The sequence below is a fragment of the Stereum hirsutum genome (assembly GCF_000264905.1).
Source record: "Stereum hirsutum FP-91666 SS1 unplaced genomic scaffold STEHIscaffold_13, whole genome shotgun sequence".
Lineage (NCBI taxonomy): Eukaryota > Fungi > Basidiomycota > Agaricomycetes > Russulales > Stereaceae > Stereum > Stereum hirsutum.
Genome location: NW_006763143.1, coordinates 1,348,116 through 1,363,206, shown reverse-complemented (window position 1 = coordinate 1,363,206; position 15,091 = coordinate 1,348,116). Strand labels below are relative to the sequence as shown.

Below are 15,091 nucleotides of genomic sequence, written 5' to 3'. Positions count from 1 at the left end.
ACTCGGCGTGGACCACCGAAGTGCAGCATCACAAACGTCGACTCCGCCAGTGGGTGACCAATGAGTTGGATGACGCACCGATACAGGGACCAGCCAACCTCGTATACTGATGATGTCAACGATGAGCCTGCGTGCCTACGCAAGAGACGAGGAATTGGAGTGAGGAACGAACGGGAACCTTCCTTCGAGCTCGTGATCAAAGTGTGGCGAGCAGAGGCTGACGATGACCTGCATGAGCTCTTATGGCTGAATGTAATCATGCTGTGGACAAGAGGAGCTAAGATGTTGTCAAAGTATCTTGAGGGTACTATACTGCTGTCAGAGGGTAAAATGGAGATATCGGTGAAAGTCAATGCGCAAGAGGAAGGACAGCGGAAAGACCTGCAGGCACGCGAGCCGATCCGCGCCACGCGGGGCGCCCGATATGGGATTACCGGAGTAGTGCTTGTGGGTCGCGTCGAAGGAGCTGTCAGCGACAGTGGTCTGCTCGACGACGACGTTCTCTTCCCTTCGTTCACGCTGACGATGTCGTCCAGTTCAGGTCTGTCCCGTTTCCTATTCATTGTATCATTGTTCGTCGCCAGTTGTGTCTGACTTTCAGTTTTCTGTTTAATGGTATACGCCACAGTGTCTACCCCTGCTCCGTCTGTGGTCGACTTCCCGACCTCAGAGTCGCCGGGTGGTCCCCCTTCTGCATATTTACAGCAGCCTCGGCCTCCGTATCTTCCGTTCCGAAGAATATCGCTTCCTACTGCTCCTTCGCTCATTCACCGAATCTCCGTCGTCAGCACTGCTTCATTCGATTCGCTCCCGGAGGACGGCCGTATCTCCCCAGGTGCTACTCTCATGCCCCCGAATCGGAGTCCTTTGAAACAGTCGAAGTCGCGACCTTCCTCTGTCGACGCGAAGGGTAGAGCATACAGAAAGAGGGAACTCCGTCCTGTTAACGAGGCGAAGGAGGAGAAGCGGAAGAAGGTCATTGAGGAGTTCTATGAGACCGAGCGGACGTACGTCGATGGACTGGATCTTATTTATTCAGTGAGCACCCTCTTCTGTCTCTGTTACTCTCTCCTAGTGGCTGTTAGTCGCGCAGAGAAGGGAGTAAACTGCTGCTGGCGCCACACCTCGGTGACCCTGGGATCAGTATCATGCCATGCCATACCGCTTCTTCGAAGCATGTCACACTCGGTGTTACCAGTACCACATAGGTCCCAAAGCCGTCGCGAGACGATTTGTTGTCCTTTTTGAGGGTCTTCAAAACGACAGATATACTCTCAAGCATGGCTCTGGCAAGACACCACACTGTGATGTGTATTTGCGCTTCAGAAACATTCATTGGTGTCTTGATTGCAGCCAAGGGGGTAGACCTCTTCCGACCCTAGTTCTCATCATTATAACTCAATTCGTGCAGATATTGATATCTTGCGGACTGACCACTATGTTTCACTTATCACAGCACTTCCTGACCCCGGTCATCGCGTCATTAGACACACCACACCCATTACTCAGTCGTGCCGAACTCACATCCGTCTTTTCTAACTTTATCGACATCTGGAACCTCCATCGGTCATTTTTCTCCTCCCTCACCGACCACCTTCATGCATCTACCTCCAACGGAGGTGTACCGCCGCCCCTCTCACCAGTCCTCTTGAGCCATTTCCCATACCTATCTTTGTATACTCCATTCGTCACATCCTTTCATACATCGGTGGCCTCGCTGACAGGACTTTTGACCTCAAATGCTGCATTTTCTGCTTTCGTGGCAAAGCAAGAAACGGACCCGAGATGCGGGAAGTTGAAACTCAGGGATTGGTTGCTGACAATCGTGCAACGGTGCCCAAGATATCTCCTTCTTCTGAAGGATTTGATTGGTTGCACTGATTCAGAGGATTCGGAGCGTGTGTCACTAATGGCCGTGCATACCCTGGTTTCGAAGAGTGAGTAATCACAGAGGATATCACTAGTGTCATTACTTGCTGACTTTTTTTTGTTTCAGTAACTTCATCTCTCAATACGTCCCTCCACACGCACGCGCAGACCCTAGCTCTCCTGGCACTGCAACGAAGTGCTCCCAACCTTCCCTTTCAGCTCATCGTCCCGGGCCGTACCTTCCTCAAACGAGGTTCCCTACTTCAACTAGAGAACTCTTCCCACCCGAAGGAACATGACTTTCTCCTCTTCTCAGACTGCCTCGTCTGGCTCGCTAATCTCGACCGCTCGGATACCGACCTTTCAGAGCGATGGGACTGGCTTCCAGGGCATCACCACGTCTTTGGTGGCGTCGGGTCTGATGCTGGTGGAGGTGGAAACGTGTCCAGACTTAAGTTTGGCGGTCGACCCAGTATGTCACGTTCCAGGAGTCGCAGCGAGGCTGAGCTCTCGATCATACGTGATAGAACCAAGAGCATACCTGGCCCTGGTCCTTTACGCAGTGCAGGCCCGCGCTCGCCCTCGCGACATGGGTTCTCAGGTAGTCCGAGCAGGCCGAATAAGAGGCAGGCGAGCTCTGTGGCGGCGGATGAGAAATGGTGGTTCAAAGGTAAACTGGAGCTTGTAGATGTAGAGGTTGTGGTAGCAGCCACTGGTTTAGGAGCAGAGCCCGGCGAAGAAATGAGGTTTGATGTGTTGAGTCCAGAGGCCTCATTCGCTGTTTACGCTGGTTCGTTGTTTTATTCTTCATCGAGGTATTGCTTACGGATGCTCATGCAAATATTCACCCAACGCAGCCGGCGAAGAAGAGCGAGATGAGTGGGCCACGGCGATTCGTAACGCGAAGGCGTCGCTTTTGGTTTCACTGAACGTGACCCATCCGAACTCAACTCTCACATCCTCTGCATCCACAACCCACCTCCGCCAGACTCTCCAAGCACTTCCGCACTTGCCTGAAGAGGGTGGGACTAAGCCGAAACGGGGCAAAGTCGAGCACTTCGTCCCAGCAATCTGGATACCAGATGGGAAGACAGAGAACTGTATGAGATGTGCGAAGAATTTCGGATGGAGGAGACGGAGACACCATTGTAGGCTGTGTGGACGATTAGTTTGTGCTTCCTGCTCTGGGAGTGTAAGTACATCTAGTATCATCCTTTCTTCATGAAATCTTACGAACGTTGCATCTAGACTTTCTTCATTTCAGACGTGAACGGCAAGCACCCTTCGAAGTCCGCACGCGCATGTGACGCATGCTACGAAACCGTCTTTCCCATCATCGACGAAACTCAGCAATCCTCCACCTCCGCTCCCTTTTCTCTTCCTCCGAACGACCCCGCATATGAAGTCGACATCGACAGCTTCCCCTCTTGGCAATCACAGTACACTACACCCGCTTCTTCAAGACCTCCGTCTTTACTCATGGCCATTGATCTCAGTCCTACGCCGGTTGGTAACAAGGGTCGACTGTTGTCCCCTATCCATGACGTTTCTGGTGCGAATACGCCTGATGGCGAGATTGACCTCAGTAAAGGATTAGGTGCAGATGGCGGGCAAACTTCTGATTCGAGCGGTGGCGGTATGCCTGCCCGGCCTGTCATCAAGATACGCGCACCCTCCTCTCGACCAAGATCGTACCACCAAATTCTGGAAGACTTCCAAGACCATGACTCCCAGACAGATAACGCTGATCCTTCCCCATCGACCGCGACAGCGACTGACGACTCCCAATCCCTGCTTACATCCTCCAACGTCGACCTTCCTCTCCAGTCGCAAGACCTCAAGGACCCCACTCAATCTACACCAGCCTTGCCTACTTTCTCCTCATCTCCTTCGAGTTCGGCACACACACACGAACCTACGCTAAGTCAACTCGTATCGCCAAGGAGTCATTATATCGCGACACCTGGCCCGAGGAGGGAGGATACGGCCAGGCGGCACAAGCGGTTCTCGATGCCCGCAGTCTCGCTACACACGACACCTGTGACTACTCGACCAAATGCAACGGGTGAGGGAAGGTCGAAGAGATTTTCGCTGGTGCTTGGGCCGGGGAGGAACGTCAACAGTGCCGTGGCAAAATCAAGAGGGCCGTCGGTGGTGGATGGGGATAGGACGGTGAAAGGGAATGCTGCGAGCCGTATTTTGGCAGAGGAGGAGAGGGAAAGGATGAGAGGTGGTGATACGTTGAAGAATGGGGCGGCAGCGGTAAAACTTGGGGAGTTATTAGGGAGAGGAAAAGATGCGGGTGAGGCTCCATGTTGAGTGTATCGCCACATGGACGATGTATCGAGAAGCGAACTGGACTGTTATGACCAGCGAGGACTGGATACTACCTCTCTTCGTCTATTCTCACACCCGCCCTCGGACAGCATTTATATTATGATTTACGACCAGACGCTGCCACGATTGCTACGATAGCGAGTTTTTATGCCTTTTGACGCTGACGTTGTATGTAAGAGATATAATGACCAGACGATTCGTGTCTCGACGGCTGTTTCATGATCGTGCGCCTTTTTTACGGCTGTTCAAACGTCCGTTGTTCACATGGCTCGCCACTTGCCACAAAAGGAACTCACATCCGGTTTCCTCCGGCGGCATACGTTTCTTCCACTCTCATTCGCCGCCGCATGCGTGGCATTCCTTGTCACCAACCACCAGTGCACAGGCCGCTCACCGTCGTATCTGCATCGACCAGATCATGAATTCTTGATCATCTTCCACCGAAACAGCTTCTGACGGCTTGACTGGTGTTCTGCGTCTCATCGCCTTCTGTGTTTGACTACTTACTTTGTTTCTTGAGCATGTCTTCCTCCGAGTCGTTTTCTTCTATTCCTGGTCCCTACAGGGATCAGGTCTTGCAATGATTTAAATAACCACATTAGGATAACTCCTCCCACGCTCTGGGATACCTGACGAGCTCAAAACCCCCTCCTGCCCCATTGGGACATACCACCACGCGAGCGAAAGACCTAACGACGTCTACACCCCCCTCCTACCCCATTAGGACCTACTTCCCACGCATCGAATGTCCCAAACGACGAGATTCCAGTCGACCTGCCCCATTGGGAAGGACTCTTACACTACACCGCCCACCGGACCTGAGATCGGTTCGAGATCAGCGATCAGCCCGCATATTGGGCGACTCTCATTCGAGACTGATAGTCGCCTGATGGTCGAAATGAGGTCGGATTGAGGTCGATTCAACCCTCAACCCGGATCAGGCCGCACATGTTTTTTCCTTCTCAGGTACGGTCGGCGGTGTAGCAGTGCCTCCCTGCGCCGTATTCTGGATGTCGAGATTCTTTCATGTAAAGGACGCAAAAAAGTGGGCACTGTGCTCTCACCTCGCGGCCTGCAGCTGTGGCGAGATTCAGGGAGTGTTACAGTACTCAAGTGCATTAGCACTGAAGTTCAAGCCGAGCGCAAGCTCACCACTGAAACAACACTGAAAGATGGTCGTGGCATCCACCACTTGTTCGAAGAGTGGGTCGTTAGTACTAGCGGCTAGTAATTTTTATCACGCTCTTCAAAGAAGATCGCAGACCATCGCGCGGGGCGGAGCCCCCGCGCGTAGAGGCGGGCCACAAAGAGGCTGGGCGAAGCCCTGGCGCGAGACTGGCCCGCCGTCTTCATTCCGTGAAGCCAAATTGGCCAGAAGATACAACTTGAATATAATGGACAGCTGAAGGCAGTGGTTGCTAATCGACCCATAGGAGGGACCAGGTGGCGCCCGGAGGGCAAGTGTATGTCAAGTCTTTGCCCACTACGGCCTCTGCAAAAATGGACATGAACAATATCCCACCTGTTGCAGTAGATGTCAGACAATGACCTCATCTCAATGGATCACAATCACTCTCCGTGAGAGTGGCTGACACAGCGATACTGGCCTTGGTAAGTCTTATACTCCTTCATTCTACCAGGAAATGATTCAAGTTCTAAACTTGTCCGATGACGCTGTAGGCGGCCGGGGATTCCTATATCTAAAGTGTCCCGCAAACAGATTCTCTCCTCTATCATGGCCCATGTGCTGTCTCCGAGGCCGAGAGGAAACGACATGCATTGCATCTGTGATGCGAACACGACCTTCTTTGTATAAAATTGGTCATGCTTGACGCTCCATCCCCTCCCCAAAACTCGATCTGACTGAACACCGTCATGGCCTCGTGTGCGGACGCCAGCATGCGCGATGCCTATTCAGTCTTTCTCGAGAGCATCGATTCTCTGGTATGTGGTACCCTTGCCTACGGTAAGCTCTATGTCGTCGTAACCGTAACGCGCAATGTCCATTTAGAGTTTCTGCCTTTAGGGACCTATGTCAGCATATTTTTCCTGTCGACGTACCTCATCTGGTAGGTTACAAGATACTACACGTCGTTGCAAGATTGATCATCGCCTTCCTAGTCGACTGGGAGTGAGGTCAAAGCCGAGGGCAGTCATGCTGATATTAACCATCATAATGTTCGGGGTCGCATCCGCCACGTTCGGCATGACGGTCGCAAGTTGGAAGCGGAAACAGAGCTCGGCATATAATCCTCCACTCGACCGTTGGGGTGAGATCACAACCTTCTTACCCCTGATCAACGTATGTCCCCAGGTTTTCTTCGTTTTTACTTCTCGCTTTGGACATAGATCCCTGATTAACGCTACTCCAGTACATACTGAACGATGCGATAGTCATTTGGAGGGCCTGCCTCATATCGGGGCCAAAGACGAGAAGGTGCGTTATTTTGTTGGGCTGTATAACACTATGTTCGTCCGTTTCTTTGTCTTCACCCAAAGCGCGCGCTCAGTGTTCCTACCTTCTAGTGGGGGAACTCATTTTTATGATAGCCGCTGCGAGCTCGCCAATATGTGATATTATCTACTTACCTGACGGAGCTCGAGATTGGCGTTGGCAGTTCCTAATAGGCATGACTTATTGCTTGACGTTGAGTGCGAATATATGGCCTACGGCCCTCATTGGGTGGACAGTGTGGTTCGTAGTTTCCACGCTCCTGCGTTCCGCTTGGTAGGTTGATTGATTTACCGTCTAACAGGAAGCACAGAAGATTGCTCAAGAAAGTCTCGCATCAAGGTGATGGGACAACGATCGCGGTGCTCATCATCCTTGTGGAGTCGGGCGCTCTGTACTGCATTATCTGGGTGCCCAAATTTCTGATGGTTACCTCCGGTGAAACTCATCGCTTCAGGTTTCATAGGCACTCTGGGTCATAATACTCGTCATCAGTATTCGGTATCCCTCTCTGATCGTGAACGACTCCGGACCAGCGGCGCTTGGGGTCTTTTGGGGCATGATGTCTTTCTCGCAAGTTCACCTTGCGGTATGTACTCCTATGTGTCCTTCTACTCAAGGAGTACTAATTCGGTGATCGCTTACCGGTCAGGGTATCTATCCAACGATAACTATCGTCCTTGCCTGCTCCCGAAGAGGACTCCCCGATATTATTTCTCTTCCATACCGTGATCCAGGCGACATATCCCCAATGGAATTCAGCCTAAATGAGGCTTCTACTACCCATCAACCTCGCCGAAAGTCAATACACATCCATGTCGAAACCCAGTCCAACTCTTGCAGTTCCATCATTGTAGACCAGCAGTGCCCCGTATGACCTATTTTATGATCACCTCGTCTAGTGTAATGACACATCATGTAGTATAATGTATTCATTCATATCTATTCTGTTTTTCCACCGTCGTTGACAACAGAGCTGTTTCTTGGGCCACAATGTGGCGTTATGTAAATGAAGAGCTAAATTTACATGCGGCATTCGCCGAACGCCTCGAAAATTAGCAGCCGGAGAGACTCTGGTCGACGTTCAACGTTGAACGTTCAGCATGAGCGTAAATAGGGAAGCTGGACCGTCACCAGCTACTGTACAATGTGACTATTCTTGCCCATAGCCATGAATAGAGAGTCCACACCATCATCTCTTCCACTGGCGCAATTGGTATTTATACATCCTTCAGGTCGTTCCGCGGACGGATGTCCGGCTTTCCCACTAACTGATATATAGTGCCTCTGTCGCTCTGTCCTATCCCCTCCAGTTTGGCAAGCCCATCCCGAATGCAACCACTTGAACTCGCTGATAGCTCGACGAACTTGCACAACATGTCCGTTATAAAGGTCGCTATCCTTGACGATTATCAGAACGTCGCTCTCAACTGTGCGGACTGGTCTCCGATCCTGTCTCGTCCCGACGTCTCTGTTGACCGCTTCTCGGACACCCTCCTTTCTGAAGACGCCCTAGTTGATCGTCTCTCACCATATACTATCATTTGCGCCATGCGCGAACGAACCAAGTTCCCTGCTTCCCTCCTCGATCGTCTGCCATCTCTCAAACTCATAGCCACGACAGGAATGAAGAACGCTGGGATAGATATCACACATGCAAGGGAGAATGGAGTGGTTGTTTGCGGCACGGGTTCGACTGGAGACTCGACGTTGGAGCAAATATGGGCCTTGATATTGGCTGTGGCGCGTTGGGTGCCACAGGAGGATGCCGGTGTTAAGGCTGGGAGGGAAGCGTGGCAGACGAAGATTCCGATGGGTTTGTGGGGGAAGACACTGGGGCTCATAGGCGTTGGAAGGCTGGGCTCTTCTACTGCACGTGTGAGTGGTATACCTACGCTTCGTGTCTTTGCGCCACAAAATTGAATGCATTCCTTAAACCTACAGATTGCGAAAGCCTTCGGGATGAGGGTAATTGGATGGTCACCCAATCTAACCCCTGAACGTGCCGAGGCAGCAGGTGTCGAGTTTGCAGAGAGCAAAGAGAAGGTATTCCGAACCAGCGACATTGTATCTCTACACATGGTCCTGTCGACTCGTTCCAGAGGCATGATCACTAAGGATGACTTTGCACTCATGAAGGTCAGTGATATTATGGAACCTCCAGGGTATCCCGTCCGTAGTAAATGATTTGACCGCGTATGACTTCCCGTGCAGCCTACCTCTTTCTTTATCAACACTTCACGAGGCCCACTCGTCGACGAGTCTGCGCTAATAGATGCTCTCCAACGCCGGGTCATCGCAGGCGCCGGCCTGGACGTCTTCGATATTGAACCGCTACCTTTGGACCATCCGATCAGGAAGCTTGACAACGTCACACTCAGTCCGCACCTGGGATATGTGTGCGACTCAAGCTACGAGGTAGGCCCGTGATCGCATCTTCTCAGAATTGTATGTTGATAGTCCATCGAACAGACGTTCTATGCACAAACCGTCGAAAATATTGTGAATTTCTTGGACGGAAAGCCGAGCAGGGTCATGCTGTGATGTACCACTATCTGCTTGTCGAGGGGATGTTGATTGTTTGGTCGATTCTTGCTGATGTGTTCGCTCTGTCGTTGTAGAATACTGTATCTTTTGCCACACTGGAGTATCCGATACCCTGTACGCTTATGAAAAGGCGTCTCTGTGCCCACTATGCCGGGAAAGACGGTCGATGATATGCGCTGGTTCCCGAATGGCTACAGGGGACCGAAGGCGGAGAACAAGGTCTCTGACGAGATGGCCTTGAAGTTGGGCCACGACCGTTTTCACGAGGTTTACGGGGGCTTGATGGAGACCTGGGGCCTTGACGGTTGAGAATACGTCACCATCACAATCTTCCAATAATCCCACCAAAAAAACATGTAGAAACCATTGTCAGCGGGTTTCATTGTAGGCGATCTCAGCGCATAGAATTGTGGCCCCTGGTTTGCTTGGTGGTGTGGCGTTCGAGGTCGGTACATCATGTCGCTTCTCCAAAAGGGTCTTTAGGCGTGATCGACAGCTTGTAGAAGTTCATGCCTACGAGATTGAGTCGACAAAGATGACCAAACGAGAGGAAGTGGTTGGTGGCACTGTGGGTATCGGGTGCAGCTCCGCGTTAAGCTTGATCACAAAGTTGGATGCTTGATTTTGTTGAAACAACGTGACCGGAAGGTGGGCGTGCTGAACGGTTCAGAGCTTGACGAGCATCTTGATAATGCGAGGAAGCATAAATCTGCGGAAAGTCGATGAGATGGTAGATGTCGTAGAAGATGAGCAGGGCCGTGAAGCTTGACTATATGTACAGGTTGGAAGTGATTGGGGTATGGAAGACTGAGAAGACGCAATGAAAAGAAATGATACAAAGAGATCCTTAATAACTCCACGAAGAGATACGGAATAGATGGGAGAGGTGGAACGGACGAACGAAACAAAGATGAGAAAACGTAACGAGACGTGACGAAGCCCGAAAAATGGAGAGCAGATCAAAACCGAAACAGAGGACGATGGACGGTCAGATGGAATGAAATGCAAGTAGAAAGGGTAAAACTTGACGAAGTCTAGAGCATTTTACAAAATGAGGAGGAATCATGGGACAGTGTTCGTAGCAATATCCACGTGCAGTGGTAGCAGAAGTCTAGTGTCAATCTGCGCTGTCCTGAGCCTGTCTGTTCCTCCGAACCCGCACCATGGCTGGGTTTGCGTTCAAGCTGTCGGCGACGGACCGAATAAGTGAGACGACCCCTTCCTCCGACGCATCCGCCTTTATGCGACACAGCCCAGAGAGAGCGACCTGGAACGGAAAGCGCAATGATTTGCCTTCCACCACACCATTCTTCGTGGCGTAATCGTAGAGGCATGAAGCCATAACGATGTCGAGTTTGTTGGATTCTTCAAGGCAAGGAATGTCCTTCGGACCGTCTGCGAAACGTTTCGCGATATCGGTGAATCTCCGATTAGACGGAGACTGCTTGGTCTTCTTTCGCGGGCTGGTCCTCTTCTCCTCATGATAGGAACTGCAGGTCTTGCGCCATTCGTCGAAAAGTTCTTTCACAAATTCCCTGACTCGGCCGACTTCATCAAGGAAGACAGGTGTGGGATGTGGCTTGTCCGGTCCAGGGCGTGCCATGGTGGTGGCAAAACTACACAGCCTATTCCAAGGAATAGAGAGCTCCTCGTCGTGTGCAGGGCCATAGGCTTTCAACTGGTCGTACTTAGCCAAACGTTCATCTTTGAAGTTCCTTCCCGCCTCCTGAAGATGGTCAAGTACGAAAATAGGGAGATCCTTCCGACGGCGAAGGTAGGGCGTCAATTGTTCTTGATCCTTGACATTCATGCACGGGGCCCTTGACCGATCGAAGGACTTCATGTGGCGTTCGAAGATTCCAGGCTTGAGCCTGAGACCGGATTTATTCGAGTCCAATAAAGTCGTGAACCTAGACGAAAGATGAGCAACGCGCTTTACGGTGTACGTAGTCGAAGAAGGTAAATCACGCACAGGTATGCGAGAAGGATGGATCGAGGGTCGTCATAACCGTAGGCATATACGGCATTATCGTGGAAATTTGAATATTTGCCAACCTTGCTATCGTTTAGTGCCCGTAACAAGACCTTGATAACCTCGTGGTTTCGCTCCCTGGAGGACATCGCAGCAACGCGATCATGAAAAGCGGCAACCTTTTCAGGCTCGCTATCGAAATGGTCCTCTATGAAATTTGGGGGAGGCGGGACGACCTCCGCGTAAGGCCTCGAGAACGGTTCCACTACGGTCGGACTCCATTGCAGCAGAGCCCGATCTGCGCAGTATGGTCAGTCGAGGTATAGTACAGGAACGATGATTACTGACCGCCATCATAATCTATTCCACCAGTATTAGCATGGCTGATATTCTCTGTGAAGAAGGTAGCTTGGAGACGTACCACCACCAGCTAAAGGGAAGGCTGCGGACACCTTGCCCTTTATAGAGCAAATGATCACATCCTTGTACTCCTTGTACTGTGGACGGTACACGGCGGTGACCTGTCGAAGATTATGATGAATGTATGTCTAAGACATTTGTACCGGGAAGGCGCACCTTTTGTATGTCGGATGGAAGTCTTGCTGGATTGCGACCGATCTATATGATAGAAGTTGTCGGTACATGAATGTTCGGGAAACCAGGCATAGACATACAAGGCATGGCCCCTCGAGGATAGATATGTTCATATTCATTCCGGTAGCAGGGTCGTTGAGAGGTACAGATGATTGAAAGAATATTTGATCAGGCTCGAGAATTCCGTAGGGGTCTATTGGAGCGTCAACATCCGCCTTCATGAGTTACATGGATAGCGGAGAACGTACCTGGGACAATGAAGGCCTCTGCGGAGTGGGGAATGACAATATGGTAGTTTTTGACCCACTTCTCAATTTCCCTCGAGATCAGTTCTCTGAGCTCTGTGCGAAGGTAGATGGCGTTCTTAGGGGTGAACCCCGCTGCCAGCATCATCATCACTCGCTCGTGGCAGAAAATTTCCGCTTCCTCAGCCGCAGGATCCCCACCATCCTCCACACCCGCCAAAGGCTGCTCGTTGTCACGCCCAAACTTCTGGCCCAAACCGAGTGCACGACGTGAACTCCCTGCCAGTTGCTGTACCTTCGAGCCGGAGACGTTACCCATCTTGTCCAACGCATCTCGGAGAAGGTGGGGTGCTTCGGGACCATCCCACTTCATCAGGGGATCAATATGCTCCCTGAGACCGTCGTCCATCAACAAGGCAAAGGCTTCGTTCGGTACCCCGTTATGCTCCATGTTGATGATGAACTGCATCGAGAGCCTCCCGGGATACGTGACGCGTGACGGACCAAGGAAGTCGAAGATCAGATGTTCACGCTTCCATAATCTTTGGTCTCCAAGCTTGATCTTGACCTGGGAGTCTCGAATCCAGATTCGAGGAGGAGAATGCGGATCTCTGTCTACAGGGTGTAGCATCCAGACGCCTTTGGAACCGGCGATACGACCTTGGACGGCGGTATGCGGACTGAGGAAACCCATGGATCGAGCAACGGCGACAAGGGCAGCCATATTCATGAAGCCACAACCATCCGTCAATGTCTGCTCCGTCGAGGCGTTGCTCTGATCAATGTCCTTTGGATCTGAGAGATCGGAGTGATTAAGTAGAGTATCGAGACCGGAAGGGTGTGGATTTACTCACATTTATCGGGAATGACCTCGATATCATCGGGTGCGAACTGGAGTACCGGGACAGATGTTGATAGACCGAGATCAAATCGAGTGACCCATTTGCTGACCGCCTGCGCAGCGCGTCAGCCAGGAGGAACAGCTATGTCGTGAACATTAATCACGAACCTGTTTAGAATTCCGCGAGAACGAGTTATGCCAGCTGAGAAATTGACCAAGGGAAAGACGACGATCATCGCCCTGTCTCGGATCCGCAACCCGTTCGTAGTTCTCATTTGTCTCCATCAAGAATACCTTGCTATCCTTAGACGCGAACACGAGAAAGACGCGGCCGAGAAGGATGAACTTCCTCGACAAACGCGCGGCCGCCGTCCCGTCTTTGTCGTACTGGAATTGCGGAGGTAGCTTCAATTGAAGGACACGACGTGATCCGAGGTAGCGCGCGAAGCGGTTCGATGCGTCCACAACGGGCTCTTCGATGTGGAAAGTCTTGCCGTCTGCATCCAAGAACACGACCTGTTGTATCTTTCCACCGTACCAGTTATCCGCGTCATGCCACGGGCCCATGAGGCCCAGTCCTCGGCCTTGGCCTTCGACGCTAGCCTCCTGCTCGCGATCATACTCCGCTCTGTTAAAATCATGGGGGGAAGTCGTTGTCGTTTGAGCAAGCTAGAATCTCACCGATGGCAACAAACATGCTTACCCTGTCTTCACAGCATTATGAGGAGGTCTTTCGGCGGCATGGCCTTTCTTCATGATGCTTCGTACGTTTGGTAGGCAGTCAGCGGTGGAACCTGACAACTGGTCCAGTTTGTCCGCCGTGATGTCTGCCCAATTCCAGTCGCCGCTCAAACAACCCCGAGCTAACTCGAGCTGCACGCCCCACGACGTCCGCTTCTGCTCGAACAAAGCTTGCGTGGTAGCATCGTGCGCGATGACCTCGGTCTGGAGATCCATGGGTCCATCATCGAGCAGGCTATCCAGTGTGGTATCGGGTCGCAAGGCATATGGCGGGCGGGCTGGGTCTGGCGCAGAGACTCGGGCAGGGGCAGTCGAGGACGATGTTGCTGAGATTCTGGCAAAAGCAGCTGAGAACGATGTCGCGGAGATTCGGGCAGGGGCAGCTGAGGACGATGTTGCGGAGATTCTGGCAGGCGCAGCTGAGGACGATGTCACGGAGATTCGGGCAGGAGCCGCTGAGGACGATGTCGCTGAGACTCGGGCGAGGGAAGCTGAGGATGATGTCGCGGACGAAGGGGTCGCGCTTGGTTCTGCGGGTGGTGGTGGTTTCCGAATGAGTTTGGTCGGACCTGAAGTACCGCGGGAAACCCCGTTCTCGGTCGTGGGCTGGCGGGCTTGTCTTGCTACGACTGTGGTCGAAGATGCCCCGGCGTTGGGCGTTACACGAGACGTCTTGGAAGAGCTAGGATCCTTTACGGTTGTGGACCTACGTGCTTTCCATTAGGTGGATAGAGAGAAATCATATCGTACAACGCACCTGGCCTTCCGCTTCGGTTCCGGAGACACCTCTGGTGAGGGATAGCTTGCATCTGAGCGGGCTTGGGATGGTGTGGAAAAAATAGCGCTCTGTACGCTAGGACAATGCCGCTTTCGCGGACTTGAGCTAGACGTAGTCACTGGTCGGAAGACACTGGGTTCGTCAATAGGCTGTACAGGCAGAGACGTCGCGGCCGCCATGCGAGGGTTCAACGGTGGTGGGTCAGATATGCGTGGACGTTTGGGTTTGGAATCAGCCGAGGACTCAGACAGGCGTGCTTGGGCTCTCATTTCCGGTGCGAAAAGGTTGGCGACGTGGCGACGTGTGGCACTTGAACCGGCGACAGCTTCCTGAGTGGTCACCGGTGTATTTTGAGAGGTACTGGCAGGACTGGGGGACTGTATGGCTGGTGACGGAGGATCCGATACCTCCGCCGGGTCTGTCATGACTAGGAAAGAGTCGAAGTCAGTCGACGTGAGATTAGGCCTGCGGAGGATATCTTACTCTGTTCGACTACAAGATGCGATATCAGTGGACTGTCTCGTTGGAGGTTCTACCAAAGACTTACCTTCCTGCATTTCCGAGTCGGAATCTTCACCAGTATCCTTATCATGAGGCCAGGTCTGTTCGAAGCTCTCATCATCGCTGAAGTGTCCCCATAGATCTTCCGTGCTCTGTAATCGTTCGTCAGTATAGTGGTCTTCCTCGGGAGACAATGTTGTGGCGGGCGTGGCAA

The 15,091-nt window shown here is 52.1% G+C and overlaps 4 protein-coding genes across 4 annotated transcripts; 3 read left to right on the top strand and 1 right to left on the bottom strand.

Annotated features, from left to right (window-relative positions):
- The first annotated feature begins 459 nt into the window (after positions 1–459).
- On the top strand, positions 460–4,396 carry STEHIDRAFT_83759 (uncharacterized protein). The gene is made up of 6 exons (XM_007307595.1): positions 460–541; positions 629–1,038; positions 1,457–1,937; positions 1,997–2,659; positions 2,727–3,061; positions 3,118–4,396. The coding sequence occupies exons 1-6, from the start codon at positions 526–528 to the stop codon at positions 4,186–4,188; spliced, it is 2,976 nt and encodes a 991-aa protein (XP_007307657.1). The 5' UTR covers positions 460–525; the 3' UTR covers positions 4,189–4,396.
- Positions 4,397–6,382: 1,986 nt separating this feature from the next.
- On the top strand, positions 6,383–7,535 carry STEHIDRAFT_160151 (uncharacterized protein; the record flags this gene model as incomplete). The annotated part of the gene is made up of 6 exons (XM_007307594.1): positions 6,383–6,508; positions 6,601–6,643; positions 6,757–6,901; positions 6,963–7,068; positions 7,125–7,247; positions 7,311–7,535. The coding sequence occupies 6 exons, from the start codon at positions 6,383–6,385 to the stop codon at positions 7,533–7,535; spliced, it is 768 nt and encodes a 255-aa protein (XP_007307656.1).
- A 242-nt stretch (positions 7,536–7,777) lies between these two features.
- STEHIDRAFT_123970 (D-isomer-specific 2-hydroxyacid dehydrogenase NAD-binding protein) lies at positions 7,778–9,348 on the top strand. Its single transcript, XM_007307593.1, has 4 exons — positions 7,778–8,536; positions 8,603–8,797; positions 8,873–9,076; positions 9,131–9,348. Exons 1-4 carry the CDS (start codon positions 8,036–8,038, stop codon positions 9,200–9,202), a joined length of 972 nt encoding a protein of 323 aa, XP_007307655.1. The 5' UTR covers positions 7,778–8,035; the 3' UTR covers positions 9,203–9,348.
- Positions 9,349–9,934: 586 nt separating this feature from the next.
- Positions 9,935–14,068, bottom strand: STEHIDRAFT_101865 (uncharacterized protein). The gene is made up of 10 exons (XM_007307592.1): positions 13,561–14,068; positions 13,026–13,485; positions 12,871–12,970; positions 12,020–12,811; positions 11,852–11,964; positions 11,754–11,795; positions 11,599–11,698; positions 11,526–11,537; positions 11,178–11,475; positions 9,935–11,115 (listed from the first exon to the last, which is right to left on the bottom strand). Exons 1-10 carry the CDS (start codon positions 13,812–13,814, stop codon positions 10,323–10,325), a joined length of 2,964 nt encoding a protein of 987 aa, XP_007307654.1. The 5' UTR covers positions 13,815–14,068; the 3' UTR covers positions 9,935–10,322.
- Between the last annotated feature and the right edge of the window lie 1,023 nt (positions 14,069–15,091).